Source organism: Lissotriton helveticus, chromosome 4_1 (assembly GCF_964261635.1).
Source record: "Lissotriton helveticus chromosome 4_1, aLisHel1.1, whole genome shotgun sequence".
Taxonomy (NCBI): domain Eukaryota; kingdom Metazoa; phylum Chordata; class Amphibia; order Caudata; family Salamandridae; genus Lissotriton; species Lissotriton helveticus.
The window spans coordinates 1,681,267,372-1,681,291,997 of record NC_136063.1 but is presented as its reverse complement, the minus strand read 5'-3'; the positions used below and the strand labels follow the sequence as shown (position 1 = coordinate 1,681,291,997).

At 44.8% G+C, this 24,626-nt stretch overlaps 1 protein-coding gene across 4 annotated transcripts in view; it reads right to left on the bottom strand.

Annotated features, from left to right (window-relative positions):
- Window positions 1-24,626, bottom strand: part of ENOX2 (ecto-NOX disulfide-thiol exchanger 2) — a 1,184,097-nt gene that overhangs the window by 146,372 nt on the left and 1,013,099 nt on the right. For all 4 annotated transcript variants that reach the window (XM_078688351.1, XM_078688354.1, XM_078688355.1 and 1 more), the window contains one exon: window positions 5,515-5,629. In XM_078688351.1, coding sequence (XP_078544477.1) covers window positions 5,515-5,629 — 115 coding nt within the window. The remainder of the gene's footprint in view (window positions 1-5,514; window positions 5,630-24,626) is intronic.

Below are 24,626 nucleotides of genomic sequence, written 5' to 3'. Positions count from 1 at the left end.
ATGGTAAGGTATCAAAATGGGTTTGAACGCGCTCTGCATAGTTGTGGGGCAGACAGTTTAAAGTCTGTTGTGCAGGGAGAGGGGGGACTGTAATGGGAGTAAGTGTTAGGTGTTTATGTGTGTTACTGCCAGTTATGTTGACTTTTTCGATGACACATTGGGACCAACAATTTGCTACCCAGATACCTGAGCCGATACATTCACGATTCCTCAAAGCCCAGAGGTTGGTAATGCGTGCCCTATACCCACTGATGCCTTGAGAAATAGGGAGACATGTATTTTATCCTTAGTCAGCTCTATAACACCAGATATTATGTTACCCCCAAATACGAATAAAAGGTTTAAGATACTTTCCTGGAATGTAAATGGTTTAGGTGACAGAATAAAGAGAGGGGTAGTCCTACAATACTTGAAGCGACATGCACTGGACGCAGTCCTCCTGCAGGAGATACATATCCAGGGAACACAATGTGGAGCGCCTAATAGGTGGGGCGCATTCCGGCTACACCAGGGACTCTAGGGGAGCCAGATCTTAAAGCGCTCCTCCTTCCCCTTCACAAGCCGAAAGGTTACGAATGACCCGTAGTGATATTTCGCAGCAGTCTCTGGCTGTTGGGAAGGCCAACCTTTTCATATAATCTCGCTTTACATCCCTCTCTTTACACTAGGATGAGGGTCTGTCCTAAGCAGCATGAAATATACCTCTGTCTAGAGTGGGACAGTGGGCGAAAAAAGATGGGTTCAAATGCTACCCCTGAGACTGCCAGTGGTTAGACTATGTGCAAGCATTCGTCTCACCCTTCTTTTGTTGTCTGATTGCAAGTAGTGCGCATCGAAAGCCGAGATTTATGAAGCTTTCCAAACCTACTACTACCAATATTAGTGAATTTCAAAAAATGTTTACATTTTCACCAATAGAAGAATTACTTCTATGGGTGCAGATTTATTACTTTCATGATAAGCCTGTCACTATATGTAAGTTCTCGAACCAAAACATTTACACGTTAAATCTCTTAGGGGGGAGAGGCAAACCAACACAGACATAGCAGACTCGATTCCAGGCTCCCAGACCAAACTACCAAGCTAAGAATGCATTTATTTGTGGGGCCTCACATCTCAAATCCCCCCCCCCCCCCCCCCCCCCCCAAAAAAAAAAATATGCCCATGGCAGCATCGTCGCCTAGACTTCCTCCGGGCTACAAAGTATACAACAAGTTTCTATCATAAACCTCACATTATAAAGAAAATTGTAATCAATCACCGAAAAGGAGAAAATCGAAAACTATGGCAGGCAACAACAGATGTTTTAGACTTTAACTGTGTGGTAAATGGGAGCACTGCTGGGTCGCCTAGAATAATTCAGACATGCAACAAACTGGACTGAATCCCCAGGTTAGATAATGAAGCTAGGAGGAGCTAGGGCAAAGGGCCTTCCACTTCACTGGGCCCGGGTACGGAGTAGATCTACTGTGCATAGTTCTGTACTGTGTAATAGCACACGCTGGTTTGTGAGGCTGTCCAGATGCTCAGGTACTGGGCTAGTGACTCGGACTTGATTACCAGAAAATGTCACAAAAATTGCAAATTGTGGAAGAAGACCATGCAATACATCTGAATATAGTTATTTTTTTACATCTTCGATTATACAGTGGTTTCCTCAAATGCTATGTATCAAGTCTCGTAGAAATGCAAAGACCTTCTGACGTCCATTATACACAAAAGGAATTGTCCAGTGGATGACCAGCCTCACATCTATTGTGCTTGCTGTTAAATGCACTTTCCTTTGGCGGATGTACCACTGACTATCAAACAAGAATGTATTAATTGGGTGAAGTGGTGGCGGTGGGAGCAGTTATTTGTGCCAGTGCTTTAATATTAGGTGTATTATTTGGCCATGTGAAAGGTACGAGAAGAGAATTAACAGCAGAGATTGCTGCAGAATGAAAACGGGGGACTTAAGGGTGTGAGGCGGACCAGTGTTTAACAGAAGACTTTAATCGTTTAGCCAATCTCGGTGCTTGTATTTTGGCCTATAGCATGCGAGTATGAGACACGTGGAGAACCAGACTAAGGCTGTAGCGGATTGAAGGCTGTTTGCTTTTTATTCTGCATCACGGTTGAGAAATTCTCTTTAATACGTATTTAAACGTAGTAATGGCAAGTAATAAGTAACAAAAATGAGCTAAAAGAGCAGCCTGGATTGTAAAAGCCTATTACTTTCATAAAGCGTGTTAGCATTTTGACTCATGAAACTTTAATGAGGCGAGTTTGTAAATTCCGAAAGCGAGGTTCAGATGTGCTCTATATGTTTATCCTAATCTTTAGCAGTACTTCTGCTCTGGGTGCATCTTATCAGACAGCTTGTCAAGCAGGCACTGTAAAAGCTTATTTAAATTGTATTGTCTCTTGAAAATAATCCCCAGCTGCTTATTCTGACCTTTTTATATGCAAACTAAATTTGTTTCTATAACTGGAGTTTGCTTGAGTGATTCAATGTGAAGTCTCAACCAAGCTTATCTGGGTAATTCCGCAGAAAGTGTCCCAAAAGTCCTATAATATTTAACCACGTCGCCAGCATAGACAAAGGGCGCATCCCAGCAAAAACACAATTAGGAGATGAAAGCCTGCTGTGGGGAAGACAGACAGGGGGTGTGTAGGGATGGCTGCACACATATAGAATCCGTGTCTCACCATCACTTAGCCTGTTTACTTTTTACCCTTTACTATCAAGATTGCCCATTACTTTTATATAGTTCTAGAGCCAAAATTAGCCAGTTTGAAGTAAAAACCTGTCTAAGCACACAGGGAATGAAGTACGACAAATTCAATGACCAGACCCCGGACTCCACCACCACTCCTGCCGCCGACAGCCAGCCCACCATCTCCTCCTGGACTCTGGTCACAACTGAAGAAACCACCTCGGCCATGAAATGCGTCCACTCGGGGACCTCCACAGACCACTGCTCACCGCACATCTACCACAGAACCACCCCTGCCATCGCACCAGAACTATGTCGCACCACCAACACCATCTTCAAGGCCGGCACTTTCCCAGACGACTGGAAACGCACAGATGTCAGACCCCTGCTCAAGAAGACCTCAGGAGAAACCCACGGACCTCAAAAGCTACAGTCCCATCTCTCTTCTGCCCTTCGCAACAAAAGTCACTGAGAAGATCATCAATGCACAACTAACAAGGTTCACCAAGGACAACTCCGTCCTCGACCCCTCCCAATCCGGATTCCGCAGCAACCACGGCACCGAGACCGCCCTACTCGCCACTACAGACGATATCAGTACTCTCCGCAACCAAGGACACACCGCAGCCCTGATCCTACACAAGCTCTCAGCAGCTTTCGACACTGTCTCCCACTGCACACTCGCCCCCAGACTCCACCACGCCGGAAACTGGATCTGGATCCACAACTGGATCTGCTCATTCCTCACTGACAGAACCCAAAGAGTCAAACTGTCACCCTTCCTCTCCGAACCCACGGAAATGAACTGTGGAGTGCCCCAGGGATCTCCGCTCAGTCCAACCTTTTTCAACATCTATATGGCCCCCCTCGCCAGACACCACGGCTTTAGCATACTGTCCAACGCCGACGACACCCAGCTCATCCTCTCCCTCGCCAAGGACCCCACTCCCACCAGACTCAACTTCCAGGAAGGAATGCAAGACTTCGCATTCTGGATGAGCAACAGCATCCAGAAGCTCAACTTTGAGAAGACAGAAGTCCTCATCCTCGGAACCTCCCCGTCAGCATGGGACAACACCTGATGGCCCACCGCTCTCAGCAGCCCCCCAACCCCGACGGACCATGCCCGGAACCTCGGCATCATACTCGACTCCTCCCTCTCCATGAATAAACAGGTCAACGCCGTCGCCTCCAGCTGCTTCAACACCCTCTGCATTCTCTAAATGACCTGCAAATGGATCCCCCCCGAGTCAAGGAAGATCGTCATCCACGCATTTATAACCAGCAGACTGGACTACGGAAACACCCTCTACGCCGGGATCAATAAGTCTCTACTCCGCAAGCTCCAGACAATACAGAACATTGCAGACCGACTCGTCCTCGGCATCCCCCACCTTGAAAACATCACCCAACACCTACGGAACCTGCACTGGCTCCCCGTCGAGAAGAGAGTCACCTTGAAGATACTCACTCGCGCCTACAAATGCCTTCACAACACCGGACCCCAATACCCTTCCATGTACCCAAGAGAAACCTAAGATCCGCCAGCCACGCTCGCACCGAAACCCCACGCAACGGGAGGAAGAGCCTTTTTCTACATCACGATCAGGACCTGGAACGAGCTCCCGATCGACATCCAATGCACCCCTTCCCTAAATATCTTCAGGAAGTCACTCAAGACCTGGCTGTTCAACTGAACAGAGCTGTCCCCCCACACCCCCCCCGCGCCTTCAGACCCTCACGGGTGAGTAGTGCGCTCACAATTCCCTGATTGATTGAAGTAATGGTAGTCTAAGTAATGGTAGTCGAGGACATAGTGATTGGAATAATGATAGACATCAGTAGATGCACTATATCTCAAGTGATTAGCACCCTCTTATTTAAGTAAGCCATTTTGAAAAAAAAAAAGGCTGGTGATGCAATCCCCGTTTTCAGTAAGCGGGACGAAAAAGCAAAGAGCCAAGGAGGGTCAAAAGAATGTTGCAAGCAGTGGTTAATTTGTAAAAAATAAGTGCCTTCGCTTTGGTCAGGAGGACACTGCAGCTTGCACTACACACTGCCACTGCTTTGCTGCCGGAGATAGTAACAACACAAGTACTAACCATCACACTCCTACATGTGTGACCATTTGAAATATTTCAGGCCATTAAGGCTATAAGAATGGCTTGGGCAGCAAAAAATAGTAATTTTTAATGTATATTGAATGAACAGTTACCTGTTGTTGTGGTCATCTCTAAATTAGCCAGACAGCGCCACCTTGTGTCAGACTGTCACAAGCGCTGGTGTTGAAAAATAAGTGCCAGTGCCGAGCACAGGAAACTACCAGCTCAAATTAAGCACTGGTTGCAAGAGATACTCACAGCGAAAGTTCCAATCCGACCTCTTAACATGTTTACTCTAAACAGCATAAGGGTAATGGATGAAAACACAAAGTTGTTCGAAGTTTGTGAAATGACTGAAGGGGTGGGTAGATGCAGCCTTATTTATTTTTTTAATCTTTTTTAGATGCAGACTAATTTATGTTCAAGTGTCTTGTCACATGCGTCATTGGAGCAGTCCCCAGGGTTCTAAGTGACATTCCCCAGCATTGTCACTGCACAATGAAGCTGCTGGCGTCCCAGTCTGTGGCTCGGATACTTCAAAGAAAACATTCACAGAGGGAATCGTTTCCATTAGAAATATGCTTTAAAGGCTACCTTCGATTGTAACACAATACATCATTGTAGGCCTGTATAAACCAGCATGCTAGTCTGGACTAGATTCCCAAAAAGCACAGACGTTCTATTTTTGTGAGTTGAATTATAATCAATGTTACCGGATTCAGCAGTCTCTTTGGCCTGTGAAGGATCTTCCAGTTCGTCATCTGACATCTCCATCTCCTCTTCTCGTCGGATACCCATGAGCTCTTCACTGTGGATATTACGAATTTCCTAAGATTACAAATGATTGAATTAAAATTAAGTTTGTTTTTGAGACAATAAATTAGGACGTATCTGCAAAGGAGAATGCTAAATACAAATAATACAAGTACATTTGAAATATTTCCACAGAACATTGTTAAGGTTTAAGGTTATGGCGCCACAACTATCAATTTGAAATTATTAACTAACACAATCAGTGCAAGTATTATGGTGATTATAGAAAGAAGAAAGATTTCGGAATATAGGGCTTTCACGTACAGCAGTACAAGTGCTTTGGAACTGCTCTCCGATAAATGACTTTAGGACATTATGCCTTACTTTAATAGTGGAGGTAAAAGGACCCACCAAATACTAAATCACAATGATTGGTAGCAAAATTCAGCATTTTTCTGTAAGTCATATCAGGAAATCTCATTGTACAATCAACTGTTAGGGAGATAAATTGATGCAAAGTGAAGTTCCTTGGTGGGTCCCAGTCCATGGCCGGATTAACTCATAATATCGATTTCTGTGAACCTTTAGAAGTATGGAAATTGGACTGAATGTGCGTTTGCTACTTCCTGGGCTTGGAATTAAAGGCATTCGATGTTCAAGAAATGTACTCATGTTAACACTTCAGTATCCTAAATGACTCTATAAGCTGTAACGAAAAGTCTTACTGAGTAATGAACGGCAAATATGTTTAATACACTGGAGTCTATTACGAGTAATGCTAACACTATGGTAAATAAACTACATTTTCTCTGCTACTCATTATTTTCTCAACTTCTGGGAAGAGATCATGCACTTGGCGGTCGTGTCCTATGGCGTCAAAACAACATCCTGCGAAGCAAGGGTTGGCTAAACCTCATCTGCTGAGGAAGTGACATTTAAACTGCAGTGCAAACCTAACACATGCATGTCTACGCTCTCTAGAGCTTCTTGACAGGGACCTGCTTATAGAAAGGCACCGATCTTGTAGCTTTGGAAGAGGCAAATAATATCATAGAGCATTTGGAGCACTTTTCAACCCAAGTAGGTCCTGGATTGCAAACAGGCCAAAGAAGTAGGCCCGAAAGAATTCCTCAGGCATTTGCTTCTACGATCAATGAACACGCTGATTGCACAGTGTTTTAGTTGGTACATTATTTCTGATCTTAAATGTTGACATTGCGAACACTCATCCTTTCACTGTTGGTTGCTAAAAAGATATGGCTAGTAGCCAGGCTAGTCAAGTTAAAAATAGCGTGGCGCACTAATGCAAGGCGGGAGTCCCTGAAGGGACAAGCGCATATTATCACATGCCTGGTTCAAGTCAGGTTTAAAGAGTTTCTGCGATCCAAAATGGCTGCATGTGGCAAAAAAAGAGTCAAATATTCTCATGGATAATGTGGACATCAAGTCAAAAGACAAAATGTTGGCTACAAAGAAATTGCAAGTGTTTCTGAAAGTCAAGGTTATAAAAAGCTGAGTAGTATCGCTTTGCCACTGTTGAGGGAGTGACGTGGTTTGTTTCGCTAATGCCTGGCCAGACCCTTTAAAAGAATAGAAAAGTAATGAAACACTGCTTACTATACTTTAAAGATGGCTGCCATACTGCATCATGCACTGTATGAGGTGAAATGGCTGCCAAGATGTATCATGCAACGTTCACTGCCCTACGTGACGATGCAGTGCAGTGCAGTAGCTGCAGTCACCCAGTGTTTGCATTTTTCTACGTTTTAGTTATTTTCTACGTTTTTCAGTTTAATTTATAGATGTATTTGCAAGTATTTATTAGTTCTTTCAAGCACATTTTCAACATTTGTTATGCTATCTTAAATTAATTTTATAATGCGCACATCTACCCAAAAAGGGTTTCCCAGCGCAACCTGGAGGAACCATGAAAAATTAAAAGAAAAAATTATTGATTAAACAACCATGGTTTTAGTAGCTTGCGAAAATTGGAGTAAAGTGTTTCTTTGCAGATCATTGTGGGGAGGGAATTCCACAGAAGTGGTGCGAGATTAGAAAAGGAACGGCCACCCATTCTTGTGAGTTAGATCCTGGGAATCACACATTTTTCCTGAGTCAATAAACGTAACAAAAGGGCAGGCTGATAGGGACGGACTAGCTTTTGTAGATATTGAGGAGCGATACCAGTCTTGATCTTGAACATGTAGTTCAGAGCTTTAAATTTGATCCGATTATCCACTCTAAGCCAATGCAGATCTCTCAAGGCATTATAGGTAGAGGACATTCTTGGGATTCTACAAAGCAGTCTAGCGGCAGAATTCTGTACCACCTGGAGCTTACATAATACATATTTATTGGCTCCAAAAAAGAATGTCCCCATAGTCCAGTCTAGATGTTACAAGTGCCTGGACAATAGTCCTTTGGGTGGCATTCGGGAGCATCCAGATGATTTTTTTCAACCATTTTAAAATGGTGAAGCAGGTGGCTGCCGTTTTTACCACATGTTGCTTCATAGATGATTGGCTGTCAATGATAAATCCCAAATTGAGGACTTGAGAGGTAGGCAAGGGTAAAGGCCCCATTTCTGTGGGCCAATGTTGGGGACCCCAAAGGTCAGTATTTTTCCCAAAAATAAGGACCTCAGTTTTTTCACCGTTGAGCTTGAATAGATTGAATTGAATCCAAGATGCAATACTACTCAAGCCCACTTGAAGGGTTGAAGGTCCTGGCAGCTTTTCCGCAGAAAGGGAAAAGATGATTTGGTTGTCATCAACATAGGAAAAGAGACAACCCGCCTCTTCTGCGATGGCTGCCAAAGGATGAACATATACATTGAACAGGAGAGGACTTAAAATCGATCTTGCGGAACTCTGTAAGGAGAAGAGTGGATTCTAGACATAGCCTTAGATGAAAAAACTTGAAAAGTCCCCTTAGATAAGAAAGAGGACAGCCAACCAACTGCTGTCCCGGTAATGCCAAGAGACTGCAGGGATTTAATTAACACGGTATGAGAAACCGTGTCAAATGCGGCACTCAAATCTAATAATATGAGGGACACTGTGTTTACACTGTGTTACCTGCATCTAAGCGTTGCCGTAACATTTCGGTAACCCCGAGAAGAGTTGTCTCGGTTGAAAAACCCGCTCTGAAGCCAGACTGGGAAGAATGTAAAAAATTAGAAGATTCAATAAACTTTGTTAATTGTCAATTTACATATTTTTGCAAAATTTTGGAAAAGATAGGAAGTAGCGAAATGGGCCTAAAGTTGGATGGCTGGGAAGGATCAGCATTAGCCTTTTTCAACAACGGGAGGACCATAGCGTGTTTCCAATCAGATGGCACCAAGGCTTCTTGGAGCGAGGCGTTAAGTAGTTCCATAACGATTTCCAAGGAAGGCTGTTCGAATTGCAAGAGTACCGAAGCAGAGAGAAGATCACAAGGAGATCCAGATTTAATGCTACTTAAGATATTTAGTAAAGAGTTAATGTTAAGGGGCACCTACTTTTCCAAATTTAAGAAAGATTCTGCAGCAACGTTGGGCTCAGAAAGAAGAGTTGCCTGAATGGGTGCCATTGAACCAGCTTTATCCAATGACAAGTATATTTTCTCCACTTTATTTATAAAAAAATTAGCAAAGGTGTTGCATTGAAATTCATACAGAATAGGAGAAATAGGCTGCGTGTCCGAGCCCGCTAATTTCTTAACCAAAGTAAACAGAGTGAGTGAGCAATTCTGTGCCTTTAAAATAGTGGAGGAAACATGTTCCGCTCGAGCTAGTTTACATAAAACTTGTCTTTGTTATGTGTATTTGTAAAGAGCACTATCACCTGCAAGGATGATCTAGCGCTGAGCACCTGCCCACAGTGGATTGGTTTGTGGAGAAGCGTGGCTCAATGGTTAGAGCGGCAGACCCTGATGCAGAGGTCTGGCCCGGGACCAGGGTTCAATTCCCGCCTCGGCGGCTCTTGGACTCAATCTCCCCGGACCTGATAATTCTCGCCTCAGTGCCTAATCTAATCATGGGTCCCACTCTGTGACTCTGGGCAATAGTTTGCTTAATCTCCACAACGGCCCCAGCAGCGCTTGGATGCCTGGCTTCACCTTGGGGGTGCCCAGGAGTGGACATTTCACATGGAAAAGCCAGGAAGGGTTCCACAGCGGTATGAGTGCAGCGCCGGGACGCCCCGTCGCGTGGGCAGCCGTGCGCTTTACAAATACAACACATTTACATTTACTGAAAAGCCATGCCTTCAGCTTCTTGCAAAATTGAAGAAGAGAAGGCTCTGATGTGGCGTGTGAGGTTGTTCCATGCTTTAGGAGCAATGTAAAAAAAAACGCCCATCCTCCTGATCTGGTTCTGTTCATGCGAGTAGGAGTCCTGCAGAGTAGAAGTGTCTGGGTGGTTGGTGGAAGGAGATCCGACTGTTCAGTTAGGTGGGGCCTAAGCTGTGTAGTGCCTTGTGTGTTTGTGTGATGAGCTTGAAATGAACGCGTTTGTGTATTGGGAGTCACTGTAGTTCCCTGTGGTTCGGTGTGATGTGAATTCTATGTGGAACGTTGAAAATGAGTCTAGCTACCGAATTCTGGATGGTTTATAGTCTTCCTGTGAGTTACTTGGTGATCATGGCATAGAAGGTGTTCCCATACTCAAACTTGCTTGGGAATAGGGTGTGCATGAAACTTGTAGTGTTGCTTGGGATCCATTTCAAAATTTTCCTCTGCATCTTCAGGGTGTGAAAGCAGGATGCAGTGACGGCATTAACTTGAGCAGCTATATCCAGTTTACTGTCGATGATTATACTGCGCGCCTGGTGTGGGTTGGACTTTATTCAGCAACCTGTTTAAGTCTCATGGTGAGGAATTCTTGTGGAAGATCCCGACTTGTAAGTGCTGAGCTTGGGATAGTTGGCTTTCCTCCAGTTAGCGGATTTGGTCATGCAGGCAGTGAACTTGTTTCTTTTGTTTGGGGTCTTGTCTGAGAGGGAGAGTACGAGTTGTGTGTCGTCTGCATAGAAGACGTTGATGTTGTGGCCAGAGGATTATATGTGCGTTGAAGAAGGCAGGGCTGAGAGTTGAAACTTGAGGCACTCTGCAAACAGGTTTGTGGGCTTTCAATAAGTAAAAGGCCAGGCTGACAGCTTGTGTTCTATCCATTAAGGAGAGGATCCAGCACAGAGCGGAACCTTAGAGGCTAATCTCATGCAGGCACCTGATGAGGATGTTGGTCTAAAACATCATCTCATCAAGTTTTGGATTCAGCTCCCCCAGTTTTAAAACCACTGGTAAACAATATGCTTTCTTTGCTACTAAAGAGCTTTGGTCAGATAATGGAAAAGGTGTTAGCATGTGCCCAGTGAAGGCCATTAGAACAAGCATTGGCATAGCCAATAGGTCTTGCCTTTGGGACCTTATAAGTGTTTAGCCATGCTGCACATTATCACCCACCGGGCAGATTTCTGTAATGGCAAAAGTACTTATGTAAATTGCTTTGATACCTTCATTCGCACTACATAATGCAAAAAATAAAAAAGAATGAAAGGAGAAGTGCTGCAGATTTCTGAGGTGGGGGAGTGAAAAGATGCACTCTGTAGAGTTACGCTCTGCCTACCTGCTGTAGATGTTTTTTTTTTCCTCCACAACAGTTTGGGTAAAATGCTGATTGCTAACGTTCTTCTGTTTTGTTTTATCCAGAAGCATGATCATCCGGTCAACAAATGGTTAAGCATCACAATGTAGCTATTTACTGAAACCCCTCGAGTATCGTTCCCTTCCTCCCCAAGACATGAGTGGCCTTTAAGGCGCTTTAACTACTGTAGCAGCTGCTTGTTGCCTTCCAGGGTAGGTTTGTTGGCCAAGGCCTGCTTATTAGATGGTGCTGACGATTCCGCTGAAAAGTAAGATGTCATCGCAATTGATTTTGTTTCTGTTCCGTTGTGTTTTAGAGAAAATGAAAGTGCACTCTTGTGGAGGTGGCTTGAAGGGGACGCGCCTTCTAATGAAAGCGGCTAGGTCTGGAAATAAAACCTGACCCAAAACAGATGGCAGCCTGCGCACCGCCGCTTCTGGCTCCTATTATATAATGCCAGTACCAAATTAGAAAGTGAGCACAGTATAGAAAATCAGGAGCTGAATTGAAAGGAGGCGAAAGTGAGTTATCCCAGTGTGCAAGTGAAGGCGGGGCTAGAGTATGCTGAATCTTGGTGCAGAGTAACAGATGTTTATTGCCAACCAAATTAATTTTAATTAGTTTGTCGGCCTCTAGTAGAATGAAAGGCTGAGCAGACACACTGGGGTTCGAACCTGCGGTAGTGAGGTCAAACATAAGATTAATAGGGGGCTTGCCTTAAAGTTAAGATTGCATTATATAATGCCAGTACCAAATCAGAAGGCGAGCACAGTAGAGAAAATCAGGAGACGAATTGCTAAGAGGCGAAAGTGAGTTATCCCAGGGTGCAAGTGAAGGAGGGCTGGAGTATGCTGCATCTTGGTGCCGAGTAACGGATGTTTATTGCCAACCAAACGAATGTTAATTAGTTTGTCGGCCTCTAGTAGGATGAAAGGCTGAGTAGGCGCGCATCTGGTTCGAACCCGCGTTTGCGAGGTCAAACATAAGATTAATAGGGTGCTTGCCTTTAAGTTAAGATTGCCTTCCTCCTTCTACAAGTCAATGGCAATGGGCCTAACATGACAGCGAATGCACAAGTTTCTTATTGCAAACAGAGCATTGGCAGGGCTGTGCATGTGCATGTGGCATGTGAATGGAGGGTTGGTTAAAAAGAATGGCGCGAGAAGTAAGTGGGGGTGAGTGAGCGTGACTAACGAGCTAATTAAAAACAGATGGTGACATGACCCCGAACAGATGATGCCCCTGCTCATAACTGCAAGCTGTAGGCCTTTGGCGGATACATTTACTGGGAAAGGTGGAACATGCAGCCGCCTATGCCCAATTGCGTGCTGTCTTTTTAGAAAGACACACGCAAAGACCAATTGAAATAATGCAGAAAAAAAACACACACACAAGCGTGTGGAAAGTCCAGAGTGATTCCAAGAGGTTGTTTTCCTAGAGCAGCGCACGCACGCTGCGCTAGGCTCAACCTAAAAAAAGGACTGCTGTACAGTGATTTCTCCCACTGGTATGGGATCCCCAGCTGGCAGAAGCCTCCATCGATCATCAATATTAAATAGATGGAGCCAAATTTGAATGCAGATTTGTCAATGCTAAGCAAGCTCCATCCTCTATCTGTGCCAACAATGAACACTGAATCAGTATTACAGTTCAAGGTAAGACCAGCATTTGATAGGTCTTATATTGGGCAGTATCTTCTGAGGTACTTGGAAATGTGGGTAGTCAATGGGCACCACCCACCACCTTTCAGGAAACACCAAATCGACCTGCTCCACCTAGCGGTGTTACTCTACCCCAGTGTTTGCATGACCTACTAGGCAGAAATGGCTTGGTGGCCCACAAAATTGCCATTTCCGCCCTTTTACTCAAATGGTCCAGCTTTAAGGAACTACTTCTTGCAATCTCTCTATGCCAGTAAATTACAGCCAGTTGAAAGAAATAGCATATGTCCAGGTAACTGCATTTTATATGTAATATTCACCCTTATATTACATGTGCATGCTGTCAACTGGTTACAGATTTGCTTGTAAAAAGAAAACTGTCAGGGCTGTTCTCGTTTACAGCATGAGGAATTAGGTCAACTTGTTTTAAAATGTATAACATGTCGTAAATGTAGAAAACCGTGTGCATTTACAAATCTAAAATACATGGTAAATGTACTTTTAACTCAGGTTAGGAATATTGATAATCGCTGCATTGAAATATTAGTGCATGGAAAGTGTGTGTATTATATGATAAAAGATTGAACTCCATAATGTATTTCATATGTTAATTTCTAGTAAAATAGCAACACTCCAAATTACGCTCCATTGACCAGTGAAACAGGAAAATCAAAGTTCATACTCGCTTGCTAAGGCCATATTTCACTTACAAACCTATACTCGCTTGCTAAGGCCATATTTCACTTACAAACCTATTACGACTAGCTGCACAATGCACAAATGTTGAGGATCACAAGATCTGCATACAAACCTCCACAGGGAGCATGGTGGGCGAGAGGTCGCCGGTCACGTGCTCTCCCACTTGTTCAGCAGTGCTGAAGTTTTAACGTCTTAGTGCCTTGATTCCTGGGTCTGCGGCAGTGAAGTCAACAAGTGGACAGTCTCCAGAGTACTGAGATAAATCTAGGAGGCGGGGTCCAGCCCACGATAATCTGTATCTAGTTTTGCTCTCTGCCCAGTCATGGAGGCCAAACTACGAGGAAGCGTGTGGGCGAAGGCTGCTTGGCGGCTCCGCCGGGGCCAACGTGTTGCCGTGAGAGTCGATTACTCGGGGAAGAGGGAGCATTTTTCTCGCATCTCAGGCTCAAGGCTGCATACCCTGCCAGTACCTACAGTCGGGAGATGTTACCCAGAGACCCCTCATGACCCCGGTAAGGAGACGGGAGCGAGTGCCAGTTGGTCCTAGCGTTAATATCAGTGCTAGTGCTAGGGTAGGCGGGTCTTTTAAATGAAAAGAATTAGCTCCCTTGGACAAGGGAGATCCCAGGGAAGACGTTCTGTGTTCTGTAAACAGATACACGCTGAGAAATAGAGACATCTGGGGGAGAGGGGAGATCTATTTGGGCACTCCGGTGACAAAAAAGGTTCCCACGCTAGCTCTTTCGGTGCCACAAAAAATCTCAAATTGTAAAACATCTGGTGTCTCACCCCAGGGCCCCGCATCCCCACAGTCAAAAGACCAACTGCAGACAAGCCACCGCAAAGGTCAGTGAGCAGAGACTCTAAAAAGAAAATGGACAGCGTTAAAATAACACCCTCGTTCCGCTTCTATTTTAAAGTTTAAGCCCAGGGAATTATGGCTACCCCTTCACCTGCAGTTTCATCTCAGGTTTCTGAATATATGGAACCCCCAAAAGCCATGGAGCACTCTGTCATTTTTAAAAAAGGGGGAGACAAACTACGACTAGAAAACAGATTTGGCCCCCTAGCAGAAGATAATCTACCACCGGAACAAGCTAGCTCTAGCTCCATGATTTCGGAGCATGTTCTCCAGGCCCAGGAAGGGTCACCCATTGTAGTTATAGGTCTGCCCAAGAATTTAGATATGAAAGGGCTTTTATCTACTCTGCTAAGTGAGGTAAGGGAGAAGTTTGCAAACTACACATTTAATCAACAGAAGATCCAGGGTTCATGTGAGGCCTTGGAGGAAAAGATAAACAACTTGGTAGAAAGAGTTGGGGCCACAGAGGTCTCCTTAGATGATCTCTCAAAAAAATGTTATGCAAACAAGGAGGAAATTCAGATGCTTAAACATGGAGATAAAGATCTTAGAGTCAAGCTGGAAGCCCTTGAGAACAGTGCAAGAAGGAACAATATTCGAATCCTGAATGTCCCTGAGGGTCTTGAGGGGGAAGAAGTAAGGGATTTTGTGATTAACCTCCTAAGGGAATTCAATAGGGAAATTGAATAACGTAGTTTGAGGAGGACATACAAAGAATCCATCGCAACCCATATACGAGGAATCTAAAGGAGAAAATTCTTGCTGGGGACCTTAAAGCAGGAGTATATAAAAAAAGAGGACTGGTCCTTCCGCATTAGGTTAGACATTTCACGTGCCACCCAGGATCGGCAGTGGGAATTAAGGAAATTCATTCAAGAATTGAGGGGGTTGGGGGCCACCGCAAACATTCGATTCCCTGCTTTCCTTAGGGTAATGCGAAATAACAAAATGCCCAATTTCAGAGACGCCAATGAAGTCAGTGCGTTGATTGAACAGATCAAGGCACACCGAAAATAACCTGATGTTTACTGCTGCAATGCAGCGTGAGAGCTCAAATTGAGGTAGACATTAGATTACCTCTAGTTTGTAGGGAGTGTTCCCTGGGGTGGCAGGGGTGGTAAGGGGGAAGGGACAATCACAAAAAAAAGAATAGCAAGAAAAAATTCATAGAACATTTTTTCACTGTGTGGGGGAGCATGTGGGGAATAGAAATTGTCCTTGTTTGTTAATGTGGGCCAAGACCTTTTTTTCAACTATTTTAGGCCCCAGGGCCTGTCTAGACGTTTGAAGTCACCACACATGTATTATCTTATTATATGGCAAGTCCAGATAAGCATAGACCCTTGAAAATTTTATCTTGGAATGTTAATGCCTCATGTTGTCTCAAGAAGGAATACAATTCTGGAATATCTGAGGCTTATTGACATAGATGTTTTTCTTATTCAGGAATCCCACTTGCTCAAAAAGGAATGGCATGAGCTATTAAAAGGGCTACAAAGGATTGAGCATTGTGTATGTACTTCCCAGTCTTGTACAGTGAAGGGGGTTGCCCTCCTTTTGTAGAAATCTGTTAGAAATGGGGTCTCTAATTGGCTAGGGCTTGCGCCTAAGCCAGGAAGAGACCACCACTCTAGTCAAGGCAAGGGAGTTATACGCCAAGATAACCCCTACTCACCCCCTTGGTAGCTTGGCACGAGCAGTAAGGCTCATCCCGGAGCCAATGTGTACAGTGTTTGCGCAACACACACACACTAGGCACACCACAAAAAGGAACTCCACACAAGGTTATATATATATATAAATAGCCTGTGTATTACCATAAACACATTAGATCATAATCACACATATACACTGTGCCAACTGGCACTGGGCAGTATTTACAGGGGATTATTTACACATGACAGGGCCACGTGGACCACTGTCAGGATCAGCCCTTAGTAGAAATAGTAGATGAAGCACATAGAATAACTGTAGCACAAAATAATACTTGTAGAGCACAACCAGTAAGGACTGGTAAAAGGTAGGAGAACACTACGCAATACTAATCACCATAGGCATAGGTCACGCAGTGAAAACCTAAACGGACTAGCATAAACTAAACTAGGCAAGACAACCTTCTAATCATAAAAACGCAGTTAGAGGTATCACAGGCATAAAGGCATTGTACATTACGCATAAATCACATTAGGCAATCGTCATCACAAACACAGTAGGCAATCACCTTGCGCAAGAATCACAGAAGTTACCGACCCCAGGGCAACTGGCCTTCCATGGGGCTCAAAAGCCCTTTGTCCCAAAAGTCAGGGCCACTGCCTAGGCAGCAAAAGCAAAAGGGCGCAAGAGTTTGGCCTAAACGTGGCAGCTGCCCACTAATTGCTGGGCAGCTGTAAAATTAGCCCTGGCACCACTGTGCCCTCTGAGCCCCTCTCTGGGACTCTAAACGCAATGTAGCAGCTGCCCTCTGCCAGGTGGGGCAGCTGGTGAAAAATGGCACTGGCCCTCCACGGGCCATCAGGGGTCCTCTCAGGGACTGTAAAACCTAGGGCCTCTCAGCTGGCCCTCTGACTGTCTTGGCAGCAATCTACTGCCCGTTAATGCTCTGGGGCCTGGGGGAGTGTAACTCAACCCCCTTCTCCGGGAAACAACCTTTACAACGCAACTTTTACAACGCACAACCATTACAACAAAACTTTTACAACGCAACATCCATTACAATGCATGCAATTACAACGCAACCATTACAATGCATGACACTATAACGCACACCACTACAACGCATGTCATTACAACTCAGTCATTACACCGCATAACATTACCATCCAACACTTACCCTACTGTTGCACCCCCTGGAGTTAGAATAGTAATGTTTACTCCTACACTATCCAACACTTACCCTACTGTTGCACCCCCTGGAGTTAGAATAGTAATTTTTACCGCTACACTATCCAACACTTACCCTACTGTTGCACCCCCTGGAGTTAGAATAGTAATTTTTACCCCTACACTATCCAACACCTACCCTACTGTTGCACCCCCTGGTGTTAGAATAGACAATTTTACCCCTACACTATCCAATACTTACCAAACATGCAATGTAATGTTATGCGTTGTAATGGTATGCGTTGTAAAGGTATTATGCGTTGTAATGGAATGCGTTGTAAATGCAGTTTTTAAAATTACGTTGTAATGGCATGCGTTGTAATGGAATGCGTTGTAATGGATGTTGCGTTGTAAAAAATGCATTGTAAATGTATGCGTTGTAAAAGTGTGCATTGTAACGTCATACATCCTCCTTCTCCAAACAAAATGCCCCCAATAGAGCCATGCAAGGCTCTAAGAATGAACAAATGTGCCCCAAAGAATGCAAGTCGCACTCCGGGACTTCCAAATATCAGCTGGCCCCCATGGTGCACTTCACGGTGCAGCGAACTGACTGCGGGGGGAATAGCTGGCATCACAAAGGGGCTGGGGAGCCTCTCCTTCCCGGGGCTCCCCTTTTAAGAATAATGCCCCAACAATGCCGGATCGGAGCCCCACTCACTGGGACTCCTGTGCTTTCTCCGGTCTCCTGGGCGGCGTCTCGCTCCTGGGTTGGGGGCTGCGCGGGGCTGGTAGGTGGCGGGGGCAGGCACCGGCAATGTGCCTCAAGGCCCCTCCACTTTGATCTCCAGACTCCTGCAGGCTCCACTCACCGGGGGCTTCGGTTGGGGGTCTCAGCTCCTCCTGGCCGTCTTCCGGTCAGTGCCCGTCATGCACCAGCTTTCTAGGACTCCTTCGGTCTCCTCTACTGGCGGCGGGTGGCTGAGACGGAGGCAGCAACTCTCCGACTTTGCAGGGGCTGCGGGGCTCTCTCCTGACTCACGAGAGCCCTGCTCAAGCCTCTACCACTTCCGGGTCGCCTTCTCCTCGCGTCCTTGATGATGCGTGTCGACGGGGTCTCTCTCCCTAGGCGACGCCTCCCGCGGCACCAATCCCTGCGCGTGGTCGTCCTGACGTCATGGGGGATTCCTCCCAGATCCTCCGGGGCTCCCGGGCTGATCGGTGGTGATCTAAATACGGGGTAGGCTCCCGTTATAACTGAACACAAAAGTCCCTGGCGGGGTGGGCACCTGTCAGGGGTATTAAAATGGCAGATATGCGGAGTGGGCACCCGCGAAGTACTCTACTACGGGGTAGGCTCCCGTCCTCATCAAGGCGGCAGGCAAGGCGGGGTGGGCTCGCGTGCCGCGAATTAGCAGAGTTGCGGGGGAATCTCCACGCCGGGGGATTCCCTTACAAAAACGATTGCAGCTCTGTGCTGCAGTTCAGAATAGGAGTGCTGCTCCTCTCAGCACCAGAATAAAGTGCTCCTCAGGAAAGGAAGATCCAGCGCTTCTTCAGAGTGAAAAATAAAGTGTTCCCAGGCGCTGCAGCCCAAAATCCCGAGGAAAGTCTTGCAGAGTGCAGGGGGGGGGGGGGCAAAGGCTGGGCTCAGCTCACAGGGCCCTCCAGCAGGAAGGCAGTCCCCAGTGGCGGTCCTCCTGGTGCCCAGCAGCAGCAGCAGGCCCCCCTCAAGTTAGGATCAGAGAGAACATTTTACATTGGGTCACAGCCCCTTTTTATACACTTTATACAATGTCCTTTGTTACAAACTGTAGGGCAAGGGGAGAACCAGTTACAATTGATTCTGGAACACTTTGTTTTGCTCAGCCCCTCTCCTTATTCACAGGACAGGCTAGGGACATCAGACGCACCACAGGGGGTGGAGCCAGCATTGTGGAGGGAAGGCACAGCCCTATCCAGGACCCAGGTGCACTCCTCCCTCCCATCTACATGCAGAACTCCCTATTCACCACCGGGCAGACCCAGCCTGACTCCTGGAGCCAAGCACACCAGCCAGCCCCTGTCACTCACAAGCCAGACAGGCAATTCACATTCACTGCACACAGAAATGCCTACTTCTAAAAGTGGCACTTCTACAATAGTCACATTAAATCTGCGCACACCGTCGCGCAGCATTTAATCTCACGAGTTCGCACATACCAAACTCGCCCCTGCACTCCTCTCACATCAGGAACTACCATGGACACACATCTCCCCCATGCATTCCTATGGGAGGGCAGGCCAATCTCACCACACGCACTCAGACTGCGCAAGCACTTTACACTGGGGCACAGTGTTAAAGTGCGCAGAAGCCTAAAATCACTACCATAAAGTCACATTAAAAAGCAAAAAGTTTAGGGGTGAACCTGCCAAAAGGGCCAAGTCCAACAAAATCTATCCAAGCCATATTAGGGGAGTATGTGGTTGATCTTTGGGTAGATGGGCAATAGCCAAGGTTAAAATCTACGGTCCTAGGCTGACTTCTGCTCGATACTATGGCCCCAACTTAGACAATCCAGAACCCTTACGCACCTTATTTCTGCAGTTAGTCGATATGAGTGTACCAATCATACTGGGAGGTGACTTTAATGTCGTCATAGCCCTGTCCCGAGACACAACTTCCAAGAGGGCAGCTGCGGCAACTCCCAACATTCGAATAGCCTTGAAACAACTAATAGCAGATATAGGCCTTATTGATATCTGGAAATTCATGGGAGATAGGGACGGGACAGAAGGGGGAAACTTTACCTTTTATAACAAAAAACATCACTGTTCTAGGATTGACTTTTTCCTTGTAGATTCAGTTACCAGTGAAAATACCAGCAAATTTACATATGTTCCTAAACACCTATCTGATCATTCAGCAGTCACTCTTGAGATCATTCTTAAAAATAGAGTTCCCCTGAGGCGATGGACTTCAACCCACACTTTGCTTTTAGACCCATTAGTAGTGGAGAACCTAAAAACGGCTACAAAAGGGTTCTTTCTCTCTAATCTTGCGTCAGCCCCCCGAACATGGTTTGGGACACTCACAAGGCGTTCCTAAGAGATATTGTAACTAGTCCAACTGCAACACAAAATAGGAAGGTGAGAGAGGAAATTAACACTCTTGAAGCCTCTGTAAACATTCTTCAGAGAGCCTTAGAGCAGGCCTCCACTCCTAATATACCCCAAATCGAACAGAAATTGCATTCGGTAAAATCCGAGCTTACCCTTTACCTGGAGGCTATAGTCAGGCAGAAATAGGAGGCCAGCAGGCTAGCTCATTATGAATATGAGGAGGGGTGCGGCAAACTGCTTGCCTCGAAGACCAAAGCCAATCAGTCAAGGAACTTGATTAAAATCCTTAGATGCCAAAATTCAGGTAACAATCTCAGATGATACTGAGATCGAAAATGCCTCCGTACAGTTTTTTCAAGATTTATACACAGAAGACACGATTATAAGCGGGGAACAAATGGAGGCCTTTCTTAAAGATTTGTATTTTCCATCTCTCCAGGGGATCTCAAGAGATGACCTTAACAGTCCCATCCGCATCGAGGAGATTGCTGAAGCAAGAAGTAGTTAAAAAAAGGGAAGGCTGCTGGCCCGGATGCTCTCCCTAATGAGATTTATATGTTATTAGAAGAGGAGCTTACTCCCATCTTGCTTCAACTTTTCAACTCAGCTTTTATCTCCAAAAAACATTTACCACCCTCTTGGGACGCTGCCACAATAACTTCACCGCTCAAACCAAATAAAAATCCTAGGGTTTGTAAGTCATATAGACCTATTTCACTTCTCAGTAGTGATTATAAAATCTATTTGTATACATTAACCAAACGACTGGATAAGATAGTAGGGTCCCTGATCCATACTGATCAGAAAGGTTTTATAAAAGGGAGGCAGTTGCATGAATTAACCCATGAGTTGATAGGGGCAATTGACCTAGCCAAGGAATTCGGGCATCCTTTGACGGTAATGTCCTTTGATAGGGTCAGCTGGCTTTTCCTGTATGTGATGATTCACCGCTTTAATCTAGGAGAGACTTTCTTAATAGCAGTTAAAGCCCTGTACAAAATCCTTCAGCCAGAGTGTTGGTTAATGGGAATCTTTCGAAATCCTTTAATTTCGGCAGGGGGACAAGACATGGATGCCGCTTATCCCCACTCCTTTTTACCATATATATTGAGCCTTTGGAATGCAAGTTAAGATCATGTGGGAACATTTCCCCCTTTGTTTGTCACAGCTGGGAGAAAAAGATTGGGCTACACTCGGAAGATTTGATGATTTTTACAGGATACTTGCCTTTGTCTCACCCCGCAATCTGGGAAATGCTTGAGAGTTTTGGCATGGTATCCGGGTATGCCATAAACCAGCAAAAACAGAGATAATGCAGTGGACACTCATTACCCTTGTGAGCTAACTATGTAAAGTATAAGATGTCTAGGCATTCAAGTAGTGCATAATTTGGAAAAAATTAGCACAAGTGAATTTTTATAATATAGCATCAAGTGTGAGAAAACAGTTACAGGCCTGGGGAGCCCTTCCTCTATTTTTTTTGGCAAATACAACCTTCTGAAAATGTCAATCCTTCCTAAATTTACTTTTTTGTTTAATACTATCCCCTTTGAATTTAAGAAGGAGTGGTTTAAGAAGGTACAAGGGGAATTCACTAGTTTTATTTGGGGAAATAAAAGGTCTAGAATTGCCTGGAAGACCCTTCAAGAGATAAAGAAATGTGGTGGTATTGCCAGCCCAGGCCATTTTCAATATTATTGTGTTTTCCACTTAAAGATTTTCCGACCGCTGTTGAAGGCCACCTCTGTTCTGTCTCCATGGTTCAGAGTCCTCCCGGTTGGCCCTGCAGACCACGCCGACTTCTTCCTTTTCAAATTTGGCCACCCCAATTTGTTTTTTTTAAATTACGCTTAAGATCTTGCTGGGTGCATGCAAGGTTCGGTACTAAATAAAATAATCTTTACAAATACCATACTTTAGTGATTATGCACCTATTTGGAGTTCACCCGGCACCCCAGCCTGTCTTCTCGACTCACTTGCAACTCCTCTTAGGGAGTGTGGTAACCTTAGATGGGGCCAACTCTTAGAAGATGCTCAACTAATTTCATGGCAGCATATGTTAAAGCTCTCTGGGGGTTCGGTATCCAAATTTAAATATCAGTTAACAAGCTGGACAAAAACGAAAGGATGAGAAGGGGAATCACTTTTGGGGGTCCAGGATATGGTTGTGTCCCCTTCTGCAGAAATAAGTGTCAGAATGGTACTGGATGTTGATCCAGGCCACAGAAGAGGTTCAAGTTCTCTTGAGAGAGACCTTGAGGAGGGAACTGCCGGTTCAACCTCGAGCTGCTATGGCAAGTAGCTATGTCCCATTTGTGGCTATTTGTGAAGTCTGCCACACTTAGAAAGAATCATCTCTTTACTGTCCACAAGGCCTATTGACACCACAGAGATTCTCCAAGCTGGGAACCCAGGTGGTGAAGAAGTGTCCTCAGTGTGGCATGGTCAACACAAATGAAGTTCACATGTTTTGGCAGTGTATCTCAATCCAGACTTTCTGGCAGAAAGTGAGTATGACTATCGGGAATTCTGGGTCAAGAAATCAAGGTGAGCCTGGTAGTAGTAGTTTTTGGGGTGATGCTAGATTGGGAGGGTAAATAGGGCTTTCACAAAAACAGATAAAGCTCTCGTATTCATCCTAATCCTTCGTGCGCGCAGGGAGTTGTGCATTAAGTGCATATCGCCCAACTCCCCCACAGAGGTAGAGCTCAATACAAAAAATAGCGAATCTTGATTGCGCCATAGTCAACACTAAGAGAACAAGGTTTTGGGAACTCTGGGAAAATTGGATTAAAACTGCATGGCACTGACTTTTGGTTTTTCTCCTTTTTAATTTTATATTATTTTCCCTTTCTTTTTTTGTCTATTTTCAATGTTTTTCTGTCTGTTGTGTTAAAACACTGGTCCAATGATTAACAGTTTCATACACAGGTAGCAAGACTGGGGGAGCCGTGTTTCCTTCCATCCTGTTTGTGGTCCGTATTTTCACACCTGTATAGTGGAGTCAGTTTCTTGCCGGATGTACACCTAAGCTCGGGAAGCTAAAACATCCCTTCTCTAAGAAGAGACCGGTTTTTTCTCTTGTTACAGCTGACGAGATATTTCTGACACCAAAAAAACAACAATTGACGAATGAGGACTAAAAAAAAGATTTAAAAAAAAGAAAGATCTGCATACTGAGATATAGCTGTTTGGCGCATAGTTTACCTTAGAGAACTAGCTAAAATCAGGTTGAGGTCGTCTGAGAGCAAAAAGATTTACAACAATAGCGGAATCAATCCATGCAAATTGTACTAACCCTAGCAGGGTGCGTCATAGCACCACCCACTGCAATCTGCCACAAAGGACGACTGTGTTTAATCTCTGGGGCCCGGTCCGAGCACACACCAATCACATCTGTCTACCCTTTCCAGTTGTAGACCCAAATTAAAGCCAAAGCAGAGGCCAAGGAGAATGAGCACTGGTTATAAGAAGCATCTAGACAGAATACCGAGCTAACAAAAGAAGCCTTTTTCCCTAAACTCCTGTACTTGTGTCCACGTAAACCATCTGGTGAGAACGGATAAGCAAAGCGTGCATAGAACCCGCGTCAAATCAGAAATGCTTTATGTACGTACAATAAAGAATATATTGTTGTGTTATATCTGGAAGAATGAACATGGAGAACCTCTGGATGAATAGACTTTGGCTCTCATAGAAGCAGTAGATCTAAGAATCAGTGAAGTGACTGGATGAAACCTAAAAGACTACATAGTCTATTTCTGAAGTCCTAATGAATAGGATAGCAAAAACAGGCTACTGGCGCAAAAGCTCAAAAGTGACAGTATTTCATATAAAGGACATTTTAGTTCACTCGAAAACCTAGAAAAGGATAGCAGGAGACTCATTCTAGTTTAGAACGAATCAACAAAGTTTCCACAGAATCAAGAGAACAACTTTGCTTCTTTGAAAGATCATTTCCTGATGTAAGTTATACATCGTGTTAATTAGGTTGTCTGACTTTCATGTCATATTATAAATCGCACAATGCTGTGGTTTTAAAATGGGTTATTACCAACATGGCTTAAATAGTACTGAGATGCTGCTGACAGTGTTATTCTGTGGCAAGTTTCTACAAGTCTAGGATTCAATCAAACTACCTTTTGACAAATAGAAGAAACAATGAAAGGGGACTGTAAGTAGAGGGAACTTTCTCTGTGGCAGCCCTAGCTCTCCCTATGTAGAAAACCAGAGTACAGATTAAAATACAAATTTTGTATCTCAGGAATGAACTACCTAGAAATCAATTAAGCCACTTTTTTT